This window comes from Hipposideros armiger, unplaced genomic scaffold, assembly GCF_001890085.2.
Source record: "Hipposideros armiger isolate ML-2016 unplaced genomic scaffold, ASM189008v1 scaffold_469, whole genome shotgun sequence".
In the NCBI taxonomy this organism is placed as follows: domain Eukaryota; kingdom Metazoa; phylum Chordata; class Mammalia; order Chiroptera; family Hipposideridae; genus Hipposideros; species Hipposideros armiger.
Genome location: NW_017731819.1, coordinates 567,628 through 593,844, shown reverse-complemented (window position 1 = coordinate 593,844; position 26,217 = coordinate 567,628). Strand labels below are relative to the sequence as shown.

Here is a 26,217-nt window from a genome sequence, read left to right as displayed (position 1 = left end):
ATAGAACAATGATTACGACAACAGAATTTGAAGTCAGACCTGGATTTTATTCCTGGCTCAGTTACTTACCAACAACATGAACCTGAGTAAGTAACTTAATGTCTATAAGCCTTAGTGTTCTCATCTGTACAAGGGGGAGAAGAATATTTACTTTAAAGAATGTTGGGAAAGTTAGGAATATTACCTAAGTCCTTAGCAGAGTGCCTGGCCCACAGCAAGTACCCACTCTAAACCTCTCTTCTTTAATTCAGATACAAGGGGCTGGCCAAGTGGCTCAGTTGGTTAAGAGCTCGCTCAACAGTGCGAGCTCTGAGCAATAGTGGTTCAATGCCCGGCCCGAGCTGAGCTGCCACTAAGCTGCCAATGGGTAGCAGGATGGCTCAGCTAAAAAAAAAAAAAAATGATTCAAGTACAAAAAATTGTAATGGAAGTTATTTTTTCCAATAAGTCCTATGTAATCCTATAGAAAACATAGGACAAAAATGAGAAGTAGAAACTGTGGAATAAAAACCACTCTTAATCCAACCACATAAAGTCAACTACTATTAACTTTTGGTATATTTCCTTTTCTCTATATAGTAAGATTCATGACAGTAATGATCATTCATTCATTCAACAAATATTTACTGCATGCCTACAATGTGCCAAATACTAATTTAGGACGTGATAGTACTATGTAAACAATTTTGTATTCTGTTCTGTCTACTGGGGATTATATAAAAATGATATTTTCACATTATATCAGTCTTTACAATGATTATTTATGTGGCTACATAATATTTCATCAGCTGGGGAGGGGGGAGGTAGAGAGAGTAGAAGAGAGACACCATAAGTTAACACAATTATTCCACTATTGTTGGATATTTGGAATGTTCCCAACTCTTCATTAGTACAAATAACACTGTGAGGAGAGTCTGTGTAGAGAAAGCTTTTTGGGTTATTGCTTAGGATGAACACATCTCAGTGCGATCACTAGGTCAAAGGGTACAAACCTCTTGAGCCAGTTAAACTGCTTTGCAAAATAACCTCACCTATTCACATCCACAAGCAAGGACTGAGATTTCCTGTCTCTGGGTATCCTAACAAACTTTATTTAGTTGCTCTTGACTACAATTCAGGGCAGGTTGGAACTTGGCAGGAGTAAGACAAGGTCTCAGCAGGGCACCATTATAACACTACAAACATGGCATGAATCCTCCAATTGGCAGTAGGATGGGACTCTTGGATAACCGAGCCCACTCTTATTGCCTTCCAGCTATGCGAACAGTTTTATAGAGAAAACTAAAGTGATTGAAATTAATTAGGTGGCTGATATGTTACAATTACTTAAGCTTCAGTCTCCAGTGTTTTTTGTCTGTTGAAGCAGCATGAGGCCCTGGAGTGAGGTGGTCCTTTGTTTAAGTTAAGATTTTAATACTCCATGACCTTGGGCAGATTACTCCATGTCTCTGAGTCTGTTTCTGCAACTATAAAAAGTAGATAATCTTACATAAAGATTTGGAGATATGAGATAATAAATATTGTTATAACTATCATTTATTGACTGGACAGGACACTGATTTAAAAAGATGAGGTCACAACTTTTCCTGAGGGAATCACACCAAGAAGATATACTTAAGTCACATATTTAAAAAGCAGATTACAAGGTGCAAGGGCATGCCAGAAGGAAGAGCAGAGAGTGTCACATTATAGGTACAAAGGCCAAAGAAGATCAAAGGAGGACACTAAGTCATCTACTTGATGGGCTTGGAAAAGCCTTCTTGGAGAAGCTGCCACGTGAGAAGGATGGCCAGAGTGGTGGCATCTCATGCAAAGGAAATGGGATGACGAAGATGGAAAACGTGTCCTGTGTTTGAGGAACAGCAGATGGCATAGTTTGATGGGAATGTAGGATGTGTGTACCTCTCACATGATGACCATTCACACATTCTGCTCTCTATTAGTTATTCTTGCCCATCTCAGCTCCTTGAGGGCAAGATTGGTACGTTTCTTATTTCCACCAGCATTCTCTGCTTCTATATCCCAGCACATCCCACGCTATTTTTTTCGCCTCTGTTCCTTTCTTGACACAGTATCTTCTACCTGAGGGGCCCTGAACGCCACTTATTTATCTAACACTGCCATTCTTCCTCAGGGAAGCCTTCCATGACCCGCATAGCATCCTGACCCGGATAGTTCTTTTTTAAAAAGCAAAGTCCTTAACATAGTTTATGAAGTCCTATAAGATGTGGCTCCTGTCCCCTCTCAAACCCCACCTTGTGACAGCCTCTCCCTTCTCTGATTCATTGGCCTTCTTTCAATTACTTGAGAAACAACCAAGCAAATTTCCTCCCTCTGCAGGTACTTTGTATAAGCTGTTCTCTATGCTTGAACTTTCTCGCACTGTACTCCTCTATAGGATGGCCAAGGAAGGCCTCTCTGATGAAGTGAGATTTGAATAGAGTGAGGGAACAAGCCATGTAGCTATCTGGAGTAAGAATGTCCCAAACAGAAAGATGGCACAAAAGCCCTAAACTGTGAGTGTACTTGATGTCTAGGAGGAACAGTGACGAGGCCTGTGTGGATAGAGCAGATAGAGAAAGGGTAAGAGTAACAAGAGATGAAATCAGAGGCAGTGGAGGGCTGGATCATGTAAGGGCTTCCGAAGCACAGAATGGGCTCTGGTTTTCACTCCTAATGAGATGGGAGCCACTGGAAGGTTTTAAAGGAAGGACATGATCTGACTTATTTTTAAAGGACTACTCTGGCTACAACATACTTACTATAGCGGGGCAAGGGAGGTAGCAGGAAGACCAAAAGGAAGGTTAAGGGCTATAATACAGACAAGAGGTGATCATGGCATTGAACACGGAGGGAGAGTAGTAGAAGTGGTGAGAAGTGGTCAGATGCTGGATGTATTATGAAGATGGAACTGACAGTATTTGCTGATGAAATGGGTTTCTCATCATATCTCTTCCTCAGAGAGTAGTGAGATAGCATAGGTTGTGAAGGTAGACTGCCTGGGTTCAAATCCTGCTTTACCACTCACTGTCTAACCTTTAGGCAAATTACTAAATTTTTCTGGTAAAATAGGGAGAATAAAATAACTATTTCATAAAGTTGACTAAGGATTAAACAAGTTAATATTTGCAAACCACTTGGAACAATGCCTGCCATATAGTAGAGCTGCACAAGTGTTTACAAGACAAATAAGCATTCATCAATTCCTAGCCTAGGTCAGGGTCTGGGTTACGAGCTATGAACTCTTCCTATAGCCCTTTCATAGTTTGTAGATTATTTAATATTCAAATAACATACTTAAATGACCATTTCACAAATAAATGTCTCCCTTACTCGACTGATAGCTTCATAGGGAAGAAACTGGCTGTTTGTTCACTCTTCTAGCCCTGATAACTAGAACAATTGCCTGGTTCATGGTCATACTCATGAGATACTTACGAGTCAGTGAAGAAATGACCTGATCATATTTCATCATAATTATCTTTTTACACTTTTATCTACTCCAGCAGTATAAAAAAATTCTCCTTTATCTGCATCTCCTGTACCTAGTACAGTTCTAAACACAAAGTAGGTGCTCAATAAATGTTTGTTGAACTTAAGCAGTAACTCTCTATATATTTTCTGTAGTCACTGTCCTAAATTTATGATGTTACCATCTGAAGGGCTATTTGGCAAAAACAAAACAAAATCAAAAAAAAAAAAAACCAGCTGGTGTGGGCAAATAGAAAAACCTGGGTGTAACTAACATTCTTTTACTAAGATGTTTGAAATAATCTTCTTTAATGTATGTGCCAGTATAGCAATAAAAATCTGTTGCTGTGACTGCAGAAATACTGATCATAAAGACAAAGGTGGGCACCCAAATGATGTACCTTCAAACTGCAAGTCATCTACGGCTGCCATTTAGCCAGTGGGTCTTCTCCCAATTATTAGGAAGCAAATTTGCAGAGGTCTAAAAGGGAAAAATAAATAAACTTTATAGGATACCAAAATAAAATTTCTACAAACAAATCTTATTTCAGCATTCGAAATGGTATTTGCCTTCTTTTTTAGTGGGCTTTGATGGGTTTAAATAAAGAGTCATTTAGCATTAGATATTATTAAAACTGTTATAAAGTAACTGGGGGGGGGGGTCCAAAGGTTCCATCCAATCTCACTATGTTTAGGGACCAGGTGCAGCCTGGAGATGAAAAGAATAAGGAAGGGAAAGCTGAGGGCTGAGAAAGGTGGCGGTGAGGGCAGTGAAGAGCAAACGCCGTTCAGCCTAGCCAGTGGTTAAGGTTCACAGGCTCTGGGGTCAGACAGACCTGGGTTTCATTCCCGATTCTGCTGCTTCTCGCTGAGTGACTGTGGGTTCCTCGGGGTCTCAGTATCCTCATCTGTAAAATGGGTTCGTAATGGTACCTACTCATACGGTGTTGGGGGCCATTAAATGAGGCAGTAAGGCGCTTAGTGCACAGCTAAGCAATCAGCAAGAGCGGGAGTGATGGCAACCCTGACGCCTCGGGCACCCTGAGCCCAGGCAGGTCTGGCAAAGAGCTGCCCAAAAAGCAGAAGCAGTGTTTTAGATGGAGGAGCTGGGCCGCAGCGGCCCGGGCAGGCAGGGGATAGCGGGCCCCCTTTGTCCCGGGCCAGCCCGGCACACCCGGCCGCCTCACCTCGGGGGGCTCGGCGTCCAGCCGGTCCCGGGAAGGATCGGGCCTCAGAAGCTCCGCGTAGGTTCCGGTCCCTCCGAGTTGCCGGAAACCGGAGATCCGGGGGGCGGAACTTCTCCGCCTCCTCCGGGTAGAGCCCCGCCTCTTTAAAGAGACAGCAGCACCCGGAGACTTTTGCTCCCGCAGATCTCAGTGAGCAGCGGCATCCAGAGAGTGCTGCCTTCACCGCCCTTCCTGAGTGTGAGGCTGAGGTTCTTCAAGAGGCAGGCCTCGGCTGAGAAGGTTCCTCTCCGCTCGCTTCGGTCCCGCGGGGCTCACAGAATTTTCAAAAGTGTGGAGTTTTCTGTTTGTTTATACCTCTTTTCTTATTGAAATATAAAATGGCATAATGAAGGACGATTGTGAAAAGAAAAAAAGTCATCAACCCCCACCCCAATTCTTTTTGGCCATAAAAATGTCATTAACCAGTGAGGGAGTGAATGAGTCAATTACTCAGCGTTTGTGAATGAGTGATCGAGGGTAGTTTGTTAATATGGGCATCCCAGTAAGTGTGGAAATTTGTTCCTTCATTCCCGCAACAGTCTGCATTATGCCCCAGGGATGGAGTCGGGAGGTTTGGCTGGGGCCTCACCTGCTGCTTGTTTCACCACCACTGATCTTATCCCAGCTTCAGCAGGTATAACCTAAGTGAGCTTCACCTCAATCCCGTACCTCAGGTTTCTCACCTTCTGCATCAGGGCTTGTGTCTGGATACTATGGGGTCATGGCACTGCTGGAACTGTTCAGCACCCAGACAGGAGCAACCCAGAGGAGCAGGTGTGGGGAGTGGTTTTTGCCTCAGGTGGCAAATCTTTGACCGGTGGTGTCAACACCTGATGAATAGATGCTTCTTCCTTTTTCCCCTCAGATATCTCACATAGCTTTCAAACTATCTTGCAGGATCAAGCAACCAAATGCCTTTGGAAGTGGCTGATTTGATAATGTATCCTAGCAACGGCTCTCCTTCCTGGCCTGCTTTACAACCCTGGTCCTTGCATTTACACTTGCCAATAACATACTGATATGAGGAATCCACACTAAGGCATGTTGGTACCAAGAGTGGCCCCAGAAAGCAGCCCTCAGGTTGGAATTGGGGAACTGAACAGCTCACCAGTCAGACGGCAATAACAACCCCATTTAGCGATAAGTGTGTGTGTATAATGTGGGGAGGTGATGACACCTGGACTATATATTTCTTCTCTTGAAAACAGAAGTAAACATTATATTGATATATTAGTTATAATGATATGTAAGTTTTGGTGCAAAATGAAACAAGAATCAAAGATAACTGTACTGGTTTAATTAAAAGTGATTTTGAACCGGGGACTGTTTTGCTTCCAGGGGATATTTGGCAATGTCTAAAGACATTTTTGGTTGTCATGACTTGTGGAGTGCTACTGCCCAGGGTACTTCTCAACATCCTACAATGCACAGGTAGCCCCTCATAACAAAGAATTATCTAGTTCTTGATGTCAAGGTTGAAAAACTGAGCTCAAATGTTCAGATTTTCTTAACTTGTCTGCCCAAGTCTGGTAAGGTAGGTGAGCCCAGCTGATGATACTAATCAGACCTCTATTGCTCTGCGGGGTGGAAATGAACCACCGAGAGACAGAAGCCACCCCACCCTCACTTAGATAGCACGGAGAAGAATGAGGCAGGGGAGGGAAGATGATGAGCAAGTCTTGCTCTGATGGACAGGTATGGGGGGGCGGAGAGGACACTGAAAATATGAGCCTTGATTAGATGCTGCATGTGATCCTGACCGACTCCCTTGGCTTTCTGTGAAGAGGAAAGCTGGCAACCACACAGCTGAGCCACGCTCCATAAAGTGTCTCCAACACCCCATGAGCGATATCCATCCCAAAAAGAAGGCTGCTGGTACTGTGGGAGCATCTCACGTTGGCTCCAGGGATTGTAAATAAGCAATGGGCAGTTGGAACCACTTTAATCTTTTGCTTTTGGAATATCAACAGGCCTCTTTTTTTTTTTTTATGTGCCTGGTGTTAAGGGCTAAGATTGTTTGACCCCACATGTGGGTGAGGGAGAACTAGAATAGGTTGCCTACACAATGCCCAAGGTAGGCCAGAGCCATCCTGCAATAAACAGGACACAAAATTCATATATGAGTATGTATTCACCACCCCAGCCCCCAACAAAATTTGATTATAAAATTTTGTAAGGAAACTACATACATTTTAAAAGACAAAGAGCAGACTTCAAAGATTTTGAAAACTGGTAATTTTCTGTTTATGTGTTTTTTCCCCACTCTAGACCAGCACCCTGCTGAGAGCAGAGAATGTTGTTGTATTTATACTCTGACCCTGGTGCTAATGAAAGTGGCAGGCCCAGTTTTCCTTGGGGATGGCCCCAGCTCTGTCTCTGCCTGGGGAGCTTCTAAACCCGAATCCTCTGGGGAGGGCTATGCCTCCAGAAACACTCAACCACCAGCTAGAAGCTGTAAGAAAAACATTTTTCATTTGTAAAAGAAATATTTACTTTATTAAAAGAATAATTAACATTAGAACGTACTCACACGCAACATAGCCTTTCTAAAGGATCATAGAGTCCCTTTAAGTGTGATCTTTTAAAGGATTTGTTCTTAAACATTTATCAGGGGGAGAATTTAAGATTGATATCTTCCAATCCAAGACTCTGTCAAAGGTTAAGGGGAAGAATCAGAAGTGATCATATTTAGAACAGATCTTTGAACACCTGGTTTGGAATTTTCTATCCATTTGACAGGAAGGCAAATATCTTTGGTCCCGGCACCTTCCTCCTATCCCGGGTTGGCTACTCCCATCCTGCACCTTTGTTCAGCTCCGCCCAGTGTGGCCCAGCTGCGGCCTCTCTGCCCAGAGGCCACAGAGCCAGCTCAGGCTGTGCCGAGATGGGGCTGCCCTGGCCAGGGCTGTGGCTGAAGAGGCTCTGGGTGCTCCTGCAGGTTGCCTTGCATGTGGCCGTGGGCAAAGTACAACTGATACTGTTTCCCAGCAGAGTCAAGCAGCACATCACGGCCCTGAACCGGAAGAACCCCAATTTTTCCTATGACAACTGGGTGCCAACCCTCTTCAGCACCCAGTATTTCTGGTTCATCCTGAAGGTCCGTTGGCAGCGACTGGAGGACACAACCGAGGAAGGGGGTCTGGCCCCAAATTGCCCCGTGGTCCGCCTCTCAGGACGGAGTTGCAACATTTGGGACTTCATGCGAGGTCAGGAGGCTAATACAGTTTGAGAAGTGCTTGGAATGGGGGTGCTCAGGCCGGTGGGGAGGTGGGTTGGAAAGTCCTGAATTCTTCTTCTACTACTCCAGCTGCAGTTTTCTGGCTTCTTGTCCTCTTCCCACTTCCCAAAACCAGGACTTCTCTTGGATTCTGTTTTTCTGAGTGGCATCAGCACCTTCACAGACACTCAAACCACAAACCAGCCACACTGGCCTTCAGCTCCTCCAGCACCGCTCTTACTGTGCAGTCGCTCTGCCTGGGATGCACTTCACCCCTCTCTCTGCCTAGTCAACTCCATTCATTCTGCAGACTGTTGCTCAGTGACATTTCCTGCGACAAGCCAACCCCAACTCCTCCAGACTAGGTTACCTCCTCTTGTATGTTCAATATCCTAAACTTTTCATTATTGCACCTGTCCTGGTTTGTAATTATTTGTGGGTATCTGATTAGTGTCTGTCACCCTCACTAGCCTGCCAGCTCTGTGCAGATGGAGACCATTGCTCTAACCCACTGTCATGCCCCCATGGCTGCTGCTGACTCAGTAGTTGCTCAGTAAATATTTGTTGAAGATCTCATACGCGTTCTCTCTCTTCTAGGCAAACCAGTTCTATCTACTTGGGTTCTTAAAGAGCTCTCCAATCAGTTTTCTCTTTTTGTCCTCATAGCTGCTCTTCCTGCCAGGACGTCCTCCTCCCCTCTTGCCCTCTCTTCCCACCCAACTTGTGAATGGCTGCCAGATTATCCTTCCACAAGCACATCCCTGACCGATCTGCAACCCCAGCTCACCAACCTTTGGCAGCCCCTCTCTGCATTCAGGACAAATGCTCAAGGTCGTCCCTGGGCTGTGCTTTGTGCTCAGGGTCCTCCCTGGGCTGAGTCCAGCTTTCCTCCCCAATTTCACCTGCAAGCTTCCTCTCAGGCTCCCTACCTGCAGATGAACCATTGGGCCTTGGCCGTCCCTTGTGCCTTTCTTTCCCTCTCTGCCTTTGCTGAAGTTATTGGCTCCTCCCCTCCATCGCCAACAGTCCAAATCCCCCTTATCGTCAGGGTCCTGCTCTCCTGCCTCCCCCTCTGTGAAGCCAGCCGTCTCAGATCCCTACAGCTGGGCACATGCTCTCTCTCTTCTGGATTCATGGTTCTCCATCTGCACTTCTTCTCAGACACTGATTCTTCCTACCTAGTCTCTGGCTGCCTAAGCGCAAGTGTTTTCTTCCTGCCTGAGGGGAAGCCTTGTGACAGGGCTGTGTCTGATTCATCTCTGAATTCCCAGGGCCTAGATCCAGCAGGTAGAGTACAGAAGGTCCCAGAGGCAGTTGGCAATGTAACTTAGGTTATCCATAAAGCAGAGGCAGTTGGCTTTTCAAAGTGTGTTCTTTGGAACCCAAATCCCACAGATATGCTTTATTATTACATAGAGTCCCCTGGTCGAAGTAGTTTGGGAAACCCTGCACACTATAACCTCCTCCTGGAAATTCATAGTGCACATGAACATATAAAAGGCTCTGAGAAGACCTGAAGCTTAAAAACAAACAAACAAACTTGAGCACAGCACTAATTTTCCTAATACACACACACACACACACACACACACACACACACACACACCCCTCCCCGCTCTCCACCAGGGGAATGGTCTATCATCATATTGGTTCCAAAGAACACCCTTTGGGAAATGTTGATCTAATCCAATGCTCTCAGTTTAGAAGGAAATGGAGAAAACTGAGAGGAAAGGTAACCGAGCCAGTGACTGAGTCAGACCCAGAATCAGGGCTTCTTCATCTTGTTTTTTCCATGCACCTCAACAACCATTCATGGGCACCTCAGCTAGATGCCAGGGTTAGGTAAGAGCTTGCTGCTTCACTCAAGGAGTTTATGTTTCCACAGAACAGATGGAGGTGATAAACAAATTCTTGTAGCTCTATGAGATGGGGGAGGCTGTCAGGTATGACCTTTGCCTGCAGGGCTTGTAAGGTTTCCTGGAAGAGGTGGCTTTGGAACTAGGCCTTGAAGAATAAGTAAGATTTCCATACCTTGGTTACAGAAAAGGGGAAAATATTTCTAGCAAAAAAAGAAAGGCAAGAGTTTTTTGCTCATGATTTTAAAACAGGGTGTACAAATGATCTCTATTTATTCAACAAACATTCACCAAATGACCACTAATAATAAGAGCAATGAGAATAACAAATAACTTTTATTGTGCATCCACTATGTTTCAAGGACTGTGACAACCAGGCCAACTGGCTGAATATCAATCATCTAGCAATCAGTTCCATGAAGGCCAACTTGCATCATGGTCAATTCACAGAATTTACTTGCTTCTTTTAATTGTTTACTTTCAGTGAACCAATTTACATTTTAAAGACTGTTCTGTTGGTTTCTGTTCCCTGCTGTTGCACCTGAGACTGAAGAAAGAAGAGAGAAGGAGCCCGAGATGCAAAAGAAAACTCTGTTTATGAAATAGAGTTGGTTTTCAGCACATTGACTTAGAGTCCACTGAAGTAATAGGTGCTGGTGGTACAGAAATCAGCACACCTGGTCTCTGCCCCAGAAGATCACATAACACAAAGAGGGAGATGGTGTAGTGAGAGAGGGAGTCAGGGGGCTCTAGAAGAAGTGGGGTGGGGTAGGGAGGTGGTCAGAGGAAGGCTTCCTGGAGAAGAGGGTGGTGAGCTGAGTTTTTAGGGACAGTGAAGCCTTAGGGGGGCTGGGGAAGGGGGAGCAGGAGCAGAGCAGGACATAGGGGAGGAGTAGGAGAGGTCCAAGACAGGGAACATGGGTCAGTTTGGCAGAAGTGGGGTGTGGGAGACAGGAATGGGTGAAGGATGAGGCTGGAGACACCATCAGGGACCAGAGTTTGGGAGGCCTTATGTGTCTTACTGAAGAGTAGGCTTTATCTGAGGGTACGGGTAAGTTCTAAGGAGATTTTCAAGCAAGGAGTTGACATGATCAGGGCTGCTGCTTATGAGAATGATATCCTGGAACTGCTTTTGAACCCATTAGGCCACTCAAAAGCTCTGCTTGTATGCTTTGGGTATAAAATTGAACTCATTTTAGAGCCACAGTCTAAAAGGTCTGGAAGATTCTTTATGGACAACCTAAAGCAACTGTTTCATTTTTTTAGATGCAAAGGCCTAGAGAGAGAGGTCAATTACTTGCTCAGAGTCACACAGCAAATTCTTAGAGAGTCAGAACTAGAATTTATGCCTTCTGACTCTCAGCTAGTACACTTTCTGTTATTGGGTAAGACAACAGAGGCTCAGAGAAATTCTCAGCCACCTCCTATTCTCTGCATGTACATTCGCACACATGATACACACATGTTCTCGGATACACACAGCAAACATTGATTAACTGATGTACTGTGGTAGAAGGCAAGTCTAATGATTTATTTTATAGGTACCTAAGCGTTTATCTGAAACCAGATTTATTTCAGCCCTTGTTTAATATCTTCTAAAATCTCTCCAAGCCTACTTATGTCATGTAGTAATTATAAATGGGCTTTCTCTGTGAGAGAGCCTGATATGGGGGTTAATTTACTGGTCCGGGGGTCATGATGGTGGGTTCGAACCCAGTGCTATTACAGAGCTGTTTTTTCCATTTGTCGAACCCAGTGCTATTATAGAGCTGTTTTTTCCATTTGTACAGACGAGTTGGACTTGACATTCCTTGCCCAACATTCTTGGAAAAAATGGTGTTCTCTGCACCATGGCCTGGGGACACGGGCAAGGTGTCAGCACTGCCACCCCTTGCACCTATCTTTCCTCTCTCTGCTACCAGGAAAGCAGGGAACTGAGTTTAAACTTTGCCCTCAGTACTGATCACTGCACTCTACACACTACAAATAAACAAATGGCTCTGTCTCTTTTAAGGTCCTAATCAGTATGTGTGAATCTTTTTTTTTCCATGTAAAGACAAATTCCCGACAGCTAATATTTAACACTGGTCCTGACCTTAAGTCTTTTGAGGTCTTCTTTAAAAGGTGACTCCCTGGGGTCATTGCAGGCCAATGGCCAGCCACTTGGCCACAACTCGTCTTTAAGCCTCTCCTGCTAAGGCCTGTGCAACCCTGTCACATGGGTGAGGACTTGTGCAATCAACCAGCAGGGACTGAGCCCCACTCAGTGCCCTCTAGGGCCTCCTATGAGAAAAATCTATGAGCCAAGGACAGGAGAACTTTGTATCTCCAGGGAAACCAGCCTGCTTCTTCTCATGTACTGAAAAATGAGGAAAATACAACCAATTCTTTCTCCTTTTACTTGTCCACCAGGACACTCAGAGTCCTATTAGCTCAGTTATAACAAATGCAGGGTCCTGAAGGCCTTTTTATTTGTTTTACATTTCCTTCCTTTTCTATGCCTCCCAGAGGGGCATGATTTGTTTTAAAAATATCTATTTAGTATTTTATTATATGTGTAAACTGCATCAAATCCTTTTCAGAAGTAGGTGAGGGAATAACCAACCAAAAATAAACCACAAGCAAGTTAAGATGCCCTGTACTCCCCTTCAATCAGCAAGTCCTGTGGATTCCAGCTTTTCCTTCTCCACTGCCCACACACCAGCCCACGCTCCCATTACCTCTCATGTGGATTTCTCCCACGTCCCTTCACTGCATCTCCCCCACTGCCATTCTTACCCTCAGTCTTCTCCCCATAGAGTAGCCAAAGTGATCTGTGTAAACACGATCATTTTTCATTATACAGCCCTACTGTAGCAGTCAGGGTTCTGGCTTGCAAGCAACATAAACTCATTCTAGTTTTGTTACACACATACATATACAAAAGGACATATTAGAAAGGTGTTGCAGGATCGCCAGAATCAACCACAGCTGGAGCACTGGGCCTGGACTGTCCTTTAGCATCAACAGTTAGGCCCGGATGCTGCTGTCACTTTGGTTGCCATGGGAACTCATCATTGCTGTAGGACTCCGCCATCCCTGAGAGGGCTGTGGATTAATTCTGCCATCTCCATGACTCCAAAATCAAAGATCTAGGTGGGAGGGTGGGAGGGTCTAATCAGCCAGCCTGGGTCACTGCCTGTGTCCTGGCTGCTGGGGACAGAGAATGGACCTGGCCTCTCTGTCTTCCATAGGGCGACATTACACAATCATCGCTATTACACAAAATAGTGAATTCCAAGTAGGAAGGAGGGTTAGGAGTTCGCCAGCCAAAATTGTAACAAATATCCACCATCCTTGCTTTGTATCTCCATGACATTCCATTGCACCTAGAATACAATTCAAATTCTTTACGGGATAGGAGAGCCTGCCTGCGCTGGCCCATAACTACCTCTCCAACCACCACTCTCATTGCCCCACCCCCCATGCCCAGCCTGACTCCCGTCACAGTGCCCATGCAGGTCCTTGAACACACCGAGTTCTGTCCCTCCTCAGGACCTTTGTAATGGCGTCTCTTTGTCTGGAATGCCCTTCTCCTCCCTCTGCCCTGGCTGGCTCATTCCCAGTCTTCCATTTCTCAGGTTAAATGGCATCTCCTCGGGGACATCCTTTGACCTGCCCGTCTAAAGTATGTCATTCCTTTATAGTCTCTTTCCTAACACTTATCACGACTTGAAATTACTTCATTTATGTATTAACTTAGGGTTTTTTTGCTTCTCTCCCTATTAAACAGACCTCAAATTGCATGCAAGCAGAGATCTACTGGTCTTGTTCTCTGCTGAATGCCCAGCGTGTCGCAGAGATCCTTGTGCATTATCAGTGCTAGATAAATGCTTATAGATGGAATGAGAGTGTGCTCAATGTTGGGGATGTGAGGATGAATAAGGAAACGGCCTTGCCCTCACGGGGCAATGAGGGACATAGCCACTTACTTACACAGGCCATATCACAGTGCTAGCTAGAGGTGCTGAGCTCTGACAGCGGTACAGTAAGGGGCTCAATAATGTCTACTCTGGCCATAAGTAACCTCAGAATGCTGGCAGCTGCCTAGAGTTGCCCTCAATCTAGGCTGGGCGAGTCACAGAAGGCTCCCACCCAGGATCAGCTTCATGGGCATGGGACCAGTGAATCACACGGGGTCCCACATTTGGAACGGCCCTGTGCTTAGCATTTAATGCTCTACAGTAGCTGTCTTGAAATTTTTAATAGTTTTATCTTTGCATTTGCATTTGGTGAGTGAAGCCTGATGGGATGATGGCACATGCCTGGGCACTTGGAGCCTTGGCTCCTGCAGGATCCCGCCCCCCACAGTCTCCCTGCTCCCCCTGGGACCTGCTCTTCCAGGCCCACTCCCACTCCTGAATGCCCCAGCCCATTCAGTCTCCTTCCTGTTCCCACCCAGTGACTGCTGCTACCTTCTGGCCCCAGATAGAGCCTGGACATGGGCACGGGAAATGTCAGGGTCAGATGTGGGCATCTCACATCATCTCCTGGCAGGATATGGAGGCAGTCATCCCCACCCTGGGCTGACAGCATCATGGTGCAATTTGACAAGTGATTGGAGATGACCTGGCAGGAGGAGTCTCTTGCCCACCTCCTGTCCCCATCAAGGTACCTAGCAGGTCCCTGCACAGAGTTCGTAATATCCTGTAGGTTGGGGTGGTGGGTAGGTGGGAAGGAGAAATGTCTGGCTCAATTTCTGTGCTCCTGGTTGGCACATTGGTCTGGTGGCTAAAGGGAAAGGAATGCCAGTAGCCAGTGGCCACAGACACACATACACATGCACACTGAGTTATGGGGCTCTTGGGAGGCTGTGAAGGTCTGCATTCACCCTATGGATAGCCCTGTGTTCAGAGGAGTGCAACATTAAATAGCAATGTAAAAGCACCATCCCAGGGCATGACAGAGATCGCAGAAGAAAACATCTTTACATTTTAATATAAAGTACTTAAGGTACTTCTCTCCCCCCCACCCCACTTGCTGAACAAGGGGCTTTACATTTTCATTTTGCACTGGGCCCAGCCAATGATGTAGCTGGCCCTGCTCCCACCCTTCAATCCTCTTTGTGGAGTCCCCTTCACTGCCTCCCCCACTTCATAGCTCAGGGAACAGATAATAGCTAATAACAGCAGCTTACATTTATCGAGCACTTACTATGGGTCAGGCACCATTTTAATCCCTTCTCTGTATTAACTTAATAATTCTCATAACAATCCTATAAAGTAAGTATTATTACTATGACCATTTATGGATGAGGAAACTGAGGTGCTTTAAATGTTAAAAGCATTGAATTGAGAGTCTAGGAGCCAGAGTGTTAATTTCCACTCCACCACTGATCTGCTGTGTGACACCGAGCAAGCTTATAAAGCTTAGTTTGTCTATAAAATGGGGGGGGGGGGGGGGGGGGGGAGGAAATAATCTACCTTGCAGGATACTAATCACATCCTGTGAGAGAATGAATGTGTGCCTGCCTTATAAACAATTACAGGGACTCTTATCCTTCTTTTGATTCCCACCCAGCGACTGCAGGGGGCCTTCTGAGGCCTCCTGATAAAAGGCTCATTTTAGAGGGTAAACTGCATCCAGGCTCTGCTAACAGCTCTCTAAGCTTCAGCCCCTCCCAGTGCCCTGGATTCACCTTAGAGAGGAAATAAAGATGATAGAATTGGATGCTGGAGTGCAGATGGTGCTCACACAAGAAATGCTGTGTGTAGACTATTGGTTGATTGTGGTTTCGCTTCTGTTTCAGGCAACAGGCCTTTGGTGCTGAATTTCGGAAGTTGTACCTGACCTTCATTTCTTTTCAAACTTGACCAGTTCAAGAGACTTATTGAAGACTTTAGCTCCATAGCAGATTTTCTCATCATTTACATTGAAGAAGCGCACGCATCAGGTACAGAAAGATTGCCTGCCTCTACCTCCTCCTGCCCTCTCTTTTCTCTCTCCCCTTCTCCCAAGGTGGGGTGGGGAGAGGTATATGAGGAGAGGGAAACAGCCACTATTCACTGGGCTCCCCCCATCTCCCAGTCCCTGCTAGGTTTACCCACCACTGGGTTTACCCACCACTCATAACTTCAGTTCGTGCTTTCGACCAGGCACACAGAGCAGAAAACCAGGAGTGACAGGGTCTAGCTGGGACATCATTTGACATTCCGAATGCATAAATAGGGAAGTCAAGGGAGAGGAGCTACTATGAACACAATTACAAGGATCTTAGACCTGAAATGTCACTAATGAAATGACTGCTATATAGCTATTTGTGAAATTCATCCTAAGACCCTCCAAGCTCAAAGGGATATTGTGATTCATCTCAGTCAGTTGTTCCCAAGCTTTAGTGAGTATGCGAAGTACCTGGAAGGCTTATTATAACAGACTGCTGAACCCCACCCCAGAGTGTGTTAGGTCTGGGCTGGGGCCTGATAATTTGCATTTCCAACAAGCTCCGGGTGATAATGAAGTTGCAGGTCTGGGGACCACACCTGGAGAACCACTTCCCCAGACCAGCATTTTACCTGGGGCAGGAATCCTTTCTTCAGTCCCTAACAGGTTGTCACCCATCTTCATTACTTCATGGGAAATCTTTCCTTTACTAGACAGCTGTTTGTGAGAAAGCCCTTCCTTACAATGGGCAGACATGTGCCTCCCTGAAACTTCTACAGCTTGATCTAAGTCCCATGAACTTTACAAAAGGGTCAGATACACTTCAATCTCCCTGGTTTTCATGGGGATCAATCTCAAAATTTGGCCCAACCCTCAAACCCAGAGATTGAAACAGGCAAGAAGGCTCAGGTAGCCGAATAGAACGTTGTTAACTCACCCATCTCCCCACAAGATTGTCTTTGTCACCCAGTACCTGGCAGAGTCCATGTCACAGACAGAGCTCAGTAAATTTGGGTGAATGACAGTGTTTTAGGCCACTATTAGCCTTGCTGGCTCATCCACGTGTTGTAAGTGTAGAGATTGCTATTAATTCACTCAGCAAAGTTGGCCAGCAGCCTTTCTCCAGTGTGGTCCCTGGATGCCCCGTGTCAGAGCCACCTGGGTTGCTTGTTGAAAATGTATATTCCAGGGCCAACCAGGTGGCTCAGTTGGTTAGAGCGCAAGCTCTGAGCAACAGGGTCGCCGGTTTGATTCCCACATGGGCCAGTGAGCTGTGCCCGAGCTGAGTTGCTGCTGAGCTGGTGAGAGTGCGTGCTCTTAACAACAAGGTTGCCAGTTCGACTCCCGCATGGGGTGGTGGGCTGTGCCCCCCGCCCACACACACACACACACAACTAGATTGAAAGCGGCGACTGGACTTGGCTGAGCTGCACACTCCACAACTAAGATTGAAGGACAACAACTTGACTTGGAGCTGATGGGTCCTGGAAAAACACAACGTTCCCCTTCCCTAATTCCCCAACACTGTTCCCCTCCCCAATTCCCCAATAAAAATCTTTAAAAAAAAAAGAAAGAAAGAAAATGAATATTCCAGGGCCCCACCCTGGGCTCATTGCATCCTGAGTTATATGCACCCAAAGGTTTGAGAACTGCTTTCAACGTAATACTGTATTCATTTAACTGGCAGCTTATGTCCTCATTAAGAATTTGGGGCAACTTAAAATATTAGCATCAGGTAATAGGTACACAGAGGTTCATTATAGCATTCTCTCTACTTTCACGTATTTTTGAAATTTTCCATAACATTTAAACGGCATAGGTAACAGGAGAGGAAACACAAGCAGAATGTACCTCTTTGTTAAGTACCCCTTTGGGAGAGCAGTAGCTCTCAGTTAAAGAGAGAACTTTGGGAGCCTATAGGTGTCTGTAGTCTCCATGGTTGAGAAGAGATGATGCCTTGATGTCATCAGAGCTAACAGCTGAAGCTCAGCCAAAGCTGATTTAACTGTCCTAGGGTAGCACTTCTCAAACTTTAATGTGTACTTAAATTACCTGGGGAGCTTACTAAGATGCAGATTCTGGCTCAAGGGGGCGCTGCAAAGGGGCCTGAGATTTGTCATTTCTAACCAGCTCCCCAGGTGATATTGAGGCTGTTGGTTCAGGGACCATACCTGGAGTAGCAAGGCCCTAGAGCAGCAGTTCTCAACCTTCCTAATGCCGTGACCCCTTAATACAGTTCCTCATGTTGTGGTGACCCCCAACCATAAAATTATTTTCATTGCTACTCTATAACTGTAATTTTGCTACTGTTATGAATCGTACTGTAAGTATCTTTTTGTTTTCCGATGGTCTTAGGCGACCCCTGTGAAAGGGTCGTTCGACCCCCAAAGGGGTCGCGACCCACAGGTTGAGAACCGCTGCCCTAGAGGGTCCAACTTGAATCTCTAAAAGAGCAAGCAACAAACTGTGAAAAGAGGGATCAGATCATCATAGAAATTGTTTCTGGTCCTGATACCTGTTTCCTGACCCAATTTTCCCGGAATCAGACCCAGCAAGTTTAACCCTTTCCACAACCCAGGGCTGTTCACCTCATCCATTGAGGAAAGGCTTTCTGTCTGGATAGACTGATTTCTCGCCTCTGTGCTTTGCCACTCCTAGGTTGGGCATTTCTTCCTCCTCCCCCCACTCCTTCCCCAGGGTACTTGTTTCTGTTCATCAGGAGTGGGTATGGCCTGAACTTCAGAATGAAAGCGCACAGAGCCAGTGTCACCGATCCTAGGAGTTCTGGGTTCTGTGGCCCAAATCAGTTGGCTTCCTTCTCCCCACACACCACATCTGCCCAGGTAAATGATGGGGAAGCACGAAGTGTGGTGGGAGGCACAGACTCTGGAGCTTCAGACCTGAATGTGAGTCCCAGCTCCGTCACGGTGCTGGCCACACAACCTGGGCAACCTACCTTCCACGCCCACTTCCGCGCCACTACAATGGGATGACAACACTGACCTCGCAGAATCATTCATTCTGCAACAGTTAACGAGGACTTGCTATGTGCCCAGTTCTGTGCTCAGCCTGGGGATATAGAGATGGAAGATACACACAGTTCCTGCCTCTAAGGAACTCACAGTTGAAGCTGGGAGGCAAGTCAGTGCTCTTCTCTGGGCCTCCAGCTGCAGGATGGGGACAAGAACCTCTGCTTGGCCTCCCAGAGGAGGCTGCTGTGAAGCTCCAGTGAACTAGTGGGTGGACAAGACTGGCGGCCTAACCACGATCTAAACAAATCTAAGCTGGTGTGATTGTCATCCACAAAGTTTTGATGTCTTGCGGCAGGTAATGAATACTTTAATACCAGTTTTTCTTGGGGACAGGGTCCTGAGAAGAGGACTTTGAAGCACTGTGGAAGTGGAGCCAATTCTGCTGATGGACTTAAGCAACTTATATTACCCTGGGTGGCAACTATTGGGTTGTCAGGAAAGTCATGATGCATTTTTTGCAATGAAAAACAGAGAAAAAATACATCCTGACTTTTACGACAACCCAATATTATTATAAACACAGGCCATCTGGGTTTCAGGCTCCCCAGAACTGGGGCAAGTACAAGGGCATGGCCAGTAGCAGTTTGTGGTTATTTTATCAACCTGCGGGCCCATTAGCTATTAATAATAAGTGTCACCTCCTGTAAGCAGTAGGCAGAAGGGCACCTTAGTAAATGAGGCCAATTGAAAATCCCCTTCCCTGTAAAGTTAAGCAGTCTTAAATGGGTTTGTTTTGGAGGGGGGATTTCCAGAACAAAGTAGAAAATAAGCTGTGGTATAGAATAAAAACTGGGTTCTTTCCAGTCTGTTATTTGGGAGCAGTCAGGCAAAATAAACCAATATTTTTTTGAGCAGAGTCTATGAACCAGGCAGAGTACTGGGAATTCCATACAAGTCATCTCATTTAAGCCTCAGCAGTATAGGTTCTATTCATCCCGTTTATCAGATGGGAAAACTGCGACTTTAAAAAGGCATAAAGAGCTTGCGAATATCACACAGCTGAGCGTGGCAGGGAAGGCTTCTCGAAGTGGTGTTAGAGCAGTGGTTCTCAACTGAGGGTGATTTTGTCCTCCAGGGGACATTTTGCAATGTCTGGAGACATTTTTGATTGTCACAAATTGGGGTTTAGGAGGTGAGGGGTTGCTACTGATATCCAGTAAGTAGAGGCTAAAGATTCAACTTGGTTCAATATCCTACAACACACAGGACGGCCCCCCCCAAGAAAGAATTATCTGGCCCAAAATGTTAATAGTACCAAAGGTGAGAAGCCCCGTTAGAGTTGAGCCTTAAAAAGACAGGTAGGATTTCAAATATGGAAGAGATGATAAGCAGAAAGAGCCGAGAGGTGCCAGTGTCATTTGAGGAGGAGTCCACTTTGGCTAGATGTGGAAAGGACTGGCAGCCGTGACTGGAAATGTAGGTTGGGAGAGATGACAGGAATCATTAAATGCTGTGCTAAGGAGTTGGTCCTCTAATTGGTTTTTAAGCAGAAATAAAATATGATCAAATTTTGTGTTAGAAATCATTCTCGGAGATTTCTGGATGATGAGTTAGGAGGTAGTAAGATCAGGAGGCAGGAAGATGGTGTAGGGGGGGATGACAATAAGGGTGATTGCCAGGCTAGCAGTTGTACTTGGCTCTGAATTCACACTGAGCGCCTTGTCATGAGGCTGTCAGCACAGCTAACACATCAGCTGCAGCAGCAGCAGCAGCAGCAGTCAAACAAGGAAAGAGCAGGTCCTGCTGTACACGCACCACAGCTGGAAGCAGGAGCTATGATGGAAAGGGTGGAAGTGAGAGACAGTGTGGGGGTGACTGGGTCAAGGAACCCCAAATAGTATACCTGCTTGGCTGGAGCAAAAAGTTGGAGGAAGGCTGGCGAGATGGGCCAGCTTACTAAGAACCTGGTAGGTCACACTGAGGAGCTTATCCTGAGGGCAAGAGGGAGCCATTGAAAGATCTAAGCAGGAGAATGACATGGTCAGATTTGCATTTTTTGAAAGAACGGTCTGGTGGAGAATAATTAGGAGAGGGAACTTGTCTAGACTCTAGAGCAACAGTTCTCAAACTTGGGCATGTGTTAGAATCATCTGGATGGCTGTTAAAACAGACTGGTGGGCCCCATTCCTGGTCAGTCTAAGGTAGGATCTGAGAATTTGCATTACTAACAAGCTCACAGGTGATGCTGACGTTGCTGGTCTGGGCAGCTCACACTTAGAGAACTACTGCTTTAAACCCTTGCCTCTCTGGGTGTGGCCAGGCACCAGCAGCCTTGGCATCCTGGGAGCTAGCTAGACTCAGTGCCACTTTAAACAGGCCGAATCAGCATCTTTCTTTAACAAGGTCCCTGAGTATTTCGTTTGCACATTAGAGTTTGAGAAGCACTGATCTGTTGGACTGTCTCGCATTGAAGAGCCAGGGTCTGGGAATCAGGAGCTGAGCTCTGGGTCAACCACTAACTCCCTATGTGATCTTATGCATTTGCCCATAATAGGAAACTGGGCCAAATCATGGCCAAGGGCTCCTCTTTCTGGGATCCTCAGTTAAAAGTGGGGAGTATTTAGTCTGCAGGAAGTGTATGCCATGCCAGTGAGGTCTGCTGCCTGGCCTTTCTCTTGTAGATGGCTGGGCTTTTAAGAACAACGTGAACATCAGGAATCACCGGAACCTCCAGGACCGCCTGCAGGCAGCCCGCCTGCTGCTGGACAGGAGCCCGCAGTGCCCAGTGGTGGTGGACACAATGAAGAACCAGAGCAGCCAGCTCTACGCGGCACTGCCCGAGAGGCTCTACGTGCTCCAGGGGGGCAGGATCCTGTACAAGGTGATGCCGCCCCTCCCTGGGGGGCAGGGACCCAGGGAGGGCAAAGGGCACAGAGAGGGCTTTGTACGGGCAGACCTGGATTCAAATCGCTGCCCAGCCATTTACCAGCCGTGTGACCACGGGCAAATCATTTCCCCTCTTGGAGCTTCAATTTCCTCTTCTGCAAAATAGAGATGTTGGCCCCATGCCACAGGGGATGAAAAAAGGCACAGGAAAGTCCCTAACCTGGCTGCCTTCTGAACCCAGAAGACTGGCCTAGCCCTGGTTTAGCTGAAAGCTGAGAGATGGAGAATGTTGTTTCTATTTTATAAACAATGCTCACGAGAACTGAGTTGCCCAAGGTCATGGTGGATGAGGCTCTGATTTCAATTCTAAATCCTCTGGATGGAATGAGTCGGGAGCCGTCTGAAGCAGCTATCTCTGAGGCGGGCCTGAACCTGGAGGGGGTGTAGGAGGCCAGAGGAGAACAGACCCTGCAGTTCAGAGCTGGAAGTGCTGAAGCAGGAATTCAAGGCAGGAACTGGGGCCAGGCTTCCTTTCTGAAAGGATTGTGTTCCTCTCAAGGCTTCTAGCTCGACCAAGGTGAGGGGTGTAAGCACAGCCTCCGACCCCTTGGGCACTACTGGCCTCCCCTGAGAGGGCAGAAACTAAGTTTTACACTGGTGAAGGGCTCAGCCTTGGAGAGCACAAGAAGCTCGGCCGTGTGGATGCTCCTCTGCCCACAGGGCAAGCTAGTCCTATGTATGCAGGTAAAATAAGCAAGGGCTTGGAGAGGAATCCCCAGGATGCCAAGGGGCAAAGCACAAGGATTCAGGTTCTTCCTTTCCCCTCCCTTGAGACAGCTCCAAGACGGCACGATCGAGGCAAGCTGGGCACGGAGTCCCTACCCTGGGTTAGGCCCTGTGCAAGTACTAGAAACACAAAAATGAATTTTAAAATGGTCCGCACCTTACTTCAAGGTGCTCACGGTCTGGGGGATAAGGAAGACCCAAAGAGAGTGTTACAGTCTCCCAAGGCCTGTGAGACTCCAGAGCAGGGGGCAGAAAACCTTTCCCGTAAAGGGCCAGACAGTAAGTAAATAGTTTTGACTCTGTGGGCCAAACAATCTCTGTTGCAACGATTCAGTTCCGCTGGCATAGCACAAAAATGGCATAGACAATATGTAAACGCAAGGGTGTGGAGGCCTCAGGACAGATGTAGCTCTCAGAATATTAATTTTCTGACCCCTAGGGGAGGGGAGGCTTTTCAAGGGAGGTGACAATTGCTCGGGCCTTAAAGGATAAGGAACTAGACTAGTGAGCATGGTGAGTGAAAATTATTGCAAATATTGGGAAGAGGGTGGGCAAAGGCATGGAGGCATGTTATGGCAAGGTGTGAATGGAGAATTGAAGGCATTAGGGCTTCAGGGGTCTGGCCAAGGAGTCTGGCCTTCATCTGAGGGCAAAAGAGAGCCTTTAAAGAGTTTTGAGCAGAGGAGAGGCACGATCAGACCCTTACTTTAGAAAGATCACTGGCTATGGGGTGAAGAATGGACTGGTGGGAGCAGAGGAGCAGAGAGCTGGGGATAGTCGGGAGGTGTGGCAGCTGCCATGAAGATGAAGAAGGCTGAACTGGGGCAGTGGGATTGGAGAGGCAGAGCTGGCTCTGATGTGGAATGGAAAGAACTTAATGTGAGGGGTGGAGAAGAAGACATAGCCAGTCCAAAGGTCTGATTAGGCAAGAAAACCTTACTTGTATAGGCCCCTTTCTCCTTTTGAAACTCTATCCCCTTTACCCACTCTGGTTTTGCTACTTCTCCGCCCAGTCCTCCCATTAACTCTCCCTGGGTGATCTCGCCTACCTCATGGCTGTATCGACCATGGACAACACCATCCTAACGACTCCCACATAGATAACACTAGCCCAAGTCTCCTGCAAGTCAGAAATCTGGGAATGCTGATTCATTTCTTTTGCAGGGTAAACCTGGCCCTTGGGATTATCATCCAGAGGAAGTTCGTGCTGTTCTGGAAAAGCTCCACAGCTAATCTGGACAGATCCTCCAGCTCCAGGTGACCAACAGGAGTGCTCCTCAAGGCTCGGCTCTCCCCAGCTGGCTTCCACCTCTTGACCTATCTCCCCAGTGGAGTCACAAGCTCAGATATTTCCAATCCAAGCAAACAATTGCTATAATCAGAAAATGAGGCAATAAGTAAGATGAGTGTCCAAGAATGTACAACTCCACACCCTCCGCTGTGGAGACCACTTTCATTGCATGATGTCTCAGAGTGTGTGAGCAGTCGCATTCCATGGGCATACTTTTGAGGTGTGCTCTCTCCAGCCACTGTAATACCTAGTGGTTAGATATGGCATCCCTTATATTAGGTAAATGCATTTTACCAAATTTGCCATTTATGGAATTGATAATTAAGACACTAAACTCCCAAGGATGGGAGGATGTCAGGTGTTTAGAGAGAGATGAGGAATTGGAAGAGAAGGGAGTAGGGATGGCAGGAGACAGGAAGGATGGTAATCCTTTCCTTGCCAAAAGATTGAAACCAGTCAGTGGTGGTGGGGGCGAGGGGTGAGTTTCCATGGGGATGTATAGCCAATTCTACCATAGAAGATGAAGGTATTCACTTTACCATCTTTGAATATATTTGATAGAAATCTGGATCTCTATACCCTGGAATTTTCCACTATCTTTACTTACTCATATCAACAGATTCACTTGATGGGGAGGACTGGCTTCCCAAAAAAATAACCTTGACCAAATTAGACAATAGGCCCCGGCAAAACTGTCATTCAGTTTTACAAAAGCTCATATTTGAAATACTGTTTCTCTGATATATTTTTTTTGCAAGTCTCCTAATGGTCATTTGTGTTAAATTATATCAGACTAATGGATAACCATTGCTATTCATCTGTTTTAACTCTGCTTCTTGTCATATTTGCTTATGACGGCCACAGCCTAAAGTACACACAGCTGTGACTTGACTTGAAAAAAATATTTTAAGATGCAGCAAGCTAATACAGAATGATTAAAATATATCAGCCTATTGGGGATGGCTTCAGTGTGATCTTTACATTTTCCTTTCCAATATGTGTCAGCCTGTTCTATCTTTTATTATACCCCAATGTGCAGTAATCTGATCAGCAAAAGTACCATATGCTGGAAGGGGCCTCATCTGATGGGAAGAACACTCAGTCTCCGTGTGTTACATGTCAAATGTGGTTTTGTCTTGTGAACTCCCACTAGAGAATTTTTCACATTGGGATCAAAGTACCTTCACAACATGACATAAAAGAATGGACTTGGGAGACATTTTTCTGACATGAAAACACGTTCTCCTTGGCTTTGCCTTAGTGGCTACAATGTTAATATTATTAATGTGCTATTTTACTCTCTCTAAAACATCTATCATTAGTCATCTACCAGACACAGGTACTTTTAGATAGGTTATCTTATTTAATTGCAATACCCATAGATCTCAAAGAGGAGATTATCCCCATTTTACAGAGGAAGAAATCAAGGTTCAGTATTAACTAACTTGTGGAGGGTCTCAGAATTAGTAAGAAGCTGAGATTCAGACCCCATCTTTAACTTCAAGGCCAGAGTCCTGGCACCACTCCATGCTAGTGGTGTGACTCTGATTAAGCTGCCTTGACATCTTAAACTATAAAGTGGAATACCAATAGTGTTTACCCTGTCAAGAGGATGCACGAGTGCCTAGCTTGGAGAAAATGCCATGGAAGTGCTGGCTGCTATTATCATCATTATTGTTTCACAGCTGCCTCCTTAGGCTCCCTTTTTAGGGGGCAGGGGATGGAAAGAAGACAGGACAAGTCGGGACACGATAAAAATTCTTCATCCTGCCAAAGCTACTGAACAATACTGGTATGAGTTTGTGAGCATATACTGTGACTCAGTAGCTGTGAAAATGGTGGGACTTTTAAAGCACAGCTGAGCACTGTCCTTTCTAAGTCCTAAGTTCCACAAGAGGAGAGAGCTTCTAAGACCATGCTCCTCTCAATCACTTCTCAGATGGTCCTCCAACTCATGTCTATAAATGCACAGAAACCTCCCAGTTTTCAACAAACAACAGTAGCTGGAACTGAGGAGTTTTCAGATTAATAAAACAGACCCCAAGTGTTCCAATTAAATTCTCTTCCATTTAATGTATCTGGCATTAATTGAGCATTGATTCTTTTCTGGGTGCTGAGTGATGCAAAGATGGACAAAGTCTAGCTGTTGTCCAGCAACTTAACCTCATGGGAGACCAAATGTACACTGTGATAATTCAAGGCGGAACATGATGGGTTAGAGCTGAGGTAAAGACGGAATGCTCAGGGAATTCAGAGGGAAATCCCTCTGAGCGGGATGGATCTGAGAAAGCTTTATGGAGGTGGTGGCCTTTGGGGCTTGGTCTTCAAGGATGCCCAGAACTTCCATAATTTGTGATGGAAACCTGGAGAACACGAGAAGGGGGAAGGGCATTTAAGTGGAAAAAACTACATTGACAAAAATGGAAAAAAGAAAATGTGCAGGGGATAGCAAGCGTTTGGGCTCAATTCTAATCGTGATGGGAAAAGGGCTTTTCTCTTTGAAGGTGACCTCTCTGGGTTTGGGTAGCAAGAATGAACGCATTCTGCTGGGCTAACATTGTAAACTACTGGTACATGAAAGAAGCTTGTTAAT

General features: G+C 46.1%; 3 protein-coding genes across 6 annotated transcripts in view; 1 reads left to right on the top strand and 2 right to left on the bottom strand.

Annotated features, from left to right (window-relative positions):
- YIPF1 (Yip1 domain family member 1) overlaps positions 1-4,760 on the bottom strand; it is a 28,170-nt gene extending 23,410 nt beyond the window's left edge. The window contains exons 1-3 of one of the 3 annotated variants that reach the window (XM_019666375.1): positions 4,659-4,745; positions 4,308-4,379; positions 3,873-3,952 (exon numbers count right to left, since the gene is read on the bottom strand). In XM_019666375.1, the coding sequence (XP_019521920.1) occupies positions 3,873-3,903 (31 nt within the window). In that variant the 5' untranslated portion in view covers positions 3,904-3,952; positions 4,308-4,379; positions 4,659-4,745. Of the gene's footprint in view, positions 1-3,872; positions 3,953-4,307; positions 4,380-4,658 lie in introns of all 3 variants that reach the window. The other 2 variants (XM_019666376.1, XM_019666374.1) reach the window with 2 other exon arrangements.
- A 2,540-nt stretch (positions 4,761-7,300) lies between these two features.
- Positions 7,301-24,577, top strand: DIO1 (iodothyronine deiodinase 1). Its single transcript, XM_019666392.1, has 4 exons — positions 7,301-7,903; positions 15,559-15,702; positions 21,343-21,542; positions 23,498-24,577. Exons 1-4 carry the CDS (start codon positions 7,582-7,584, stop codon positions 23,564-23,566), a joined length of 735 nt encoding a protein of 244 aa, XP_019521937.1. The 5' UTR covers positions 7,301-7,581; the 3' UTR covers positions 23,567-24,577.
- Positions 10,088-26,217, bottom strand: part of IFT25 (intraflagellar transport 25) — a 60,112-nt gene continuing 43,982 nt past the window's right edge. The window contains exon 6 of one of the 2 annotated variants that reach the window (XR_002126659.1): positions 10,088-13,138. The gene's annotated coding sequence lies outside the window, so the exon portion shown is untranslated. Of the gene's footprint in view, positions 13,139-24,383; positions 25,988-26,217 lie in introns of those variants that run through there. The other variant, XR_002126658.1, reaches the window with a different exon arrangement.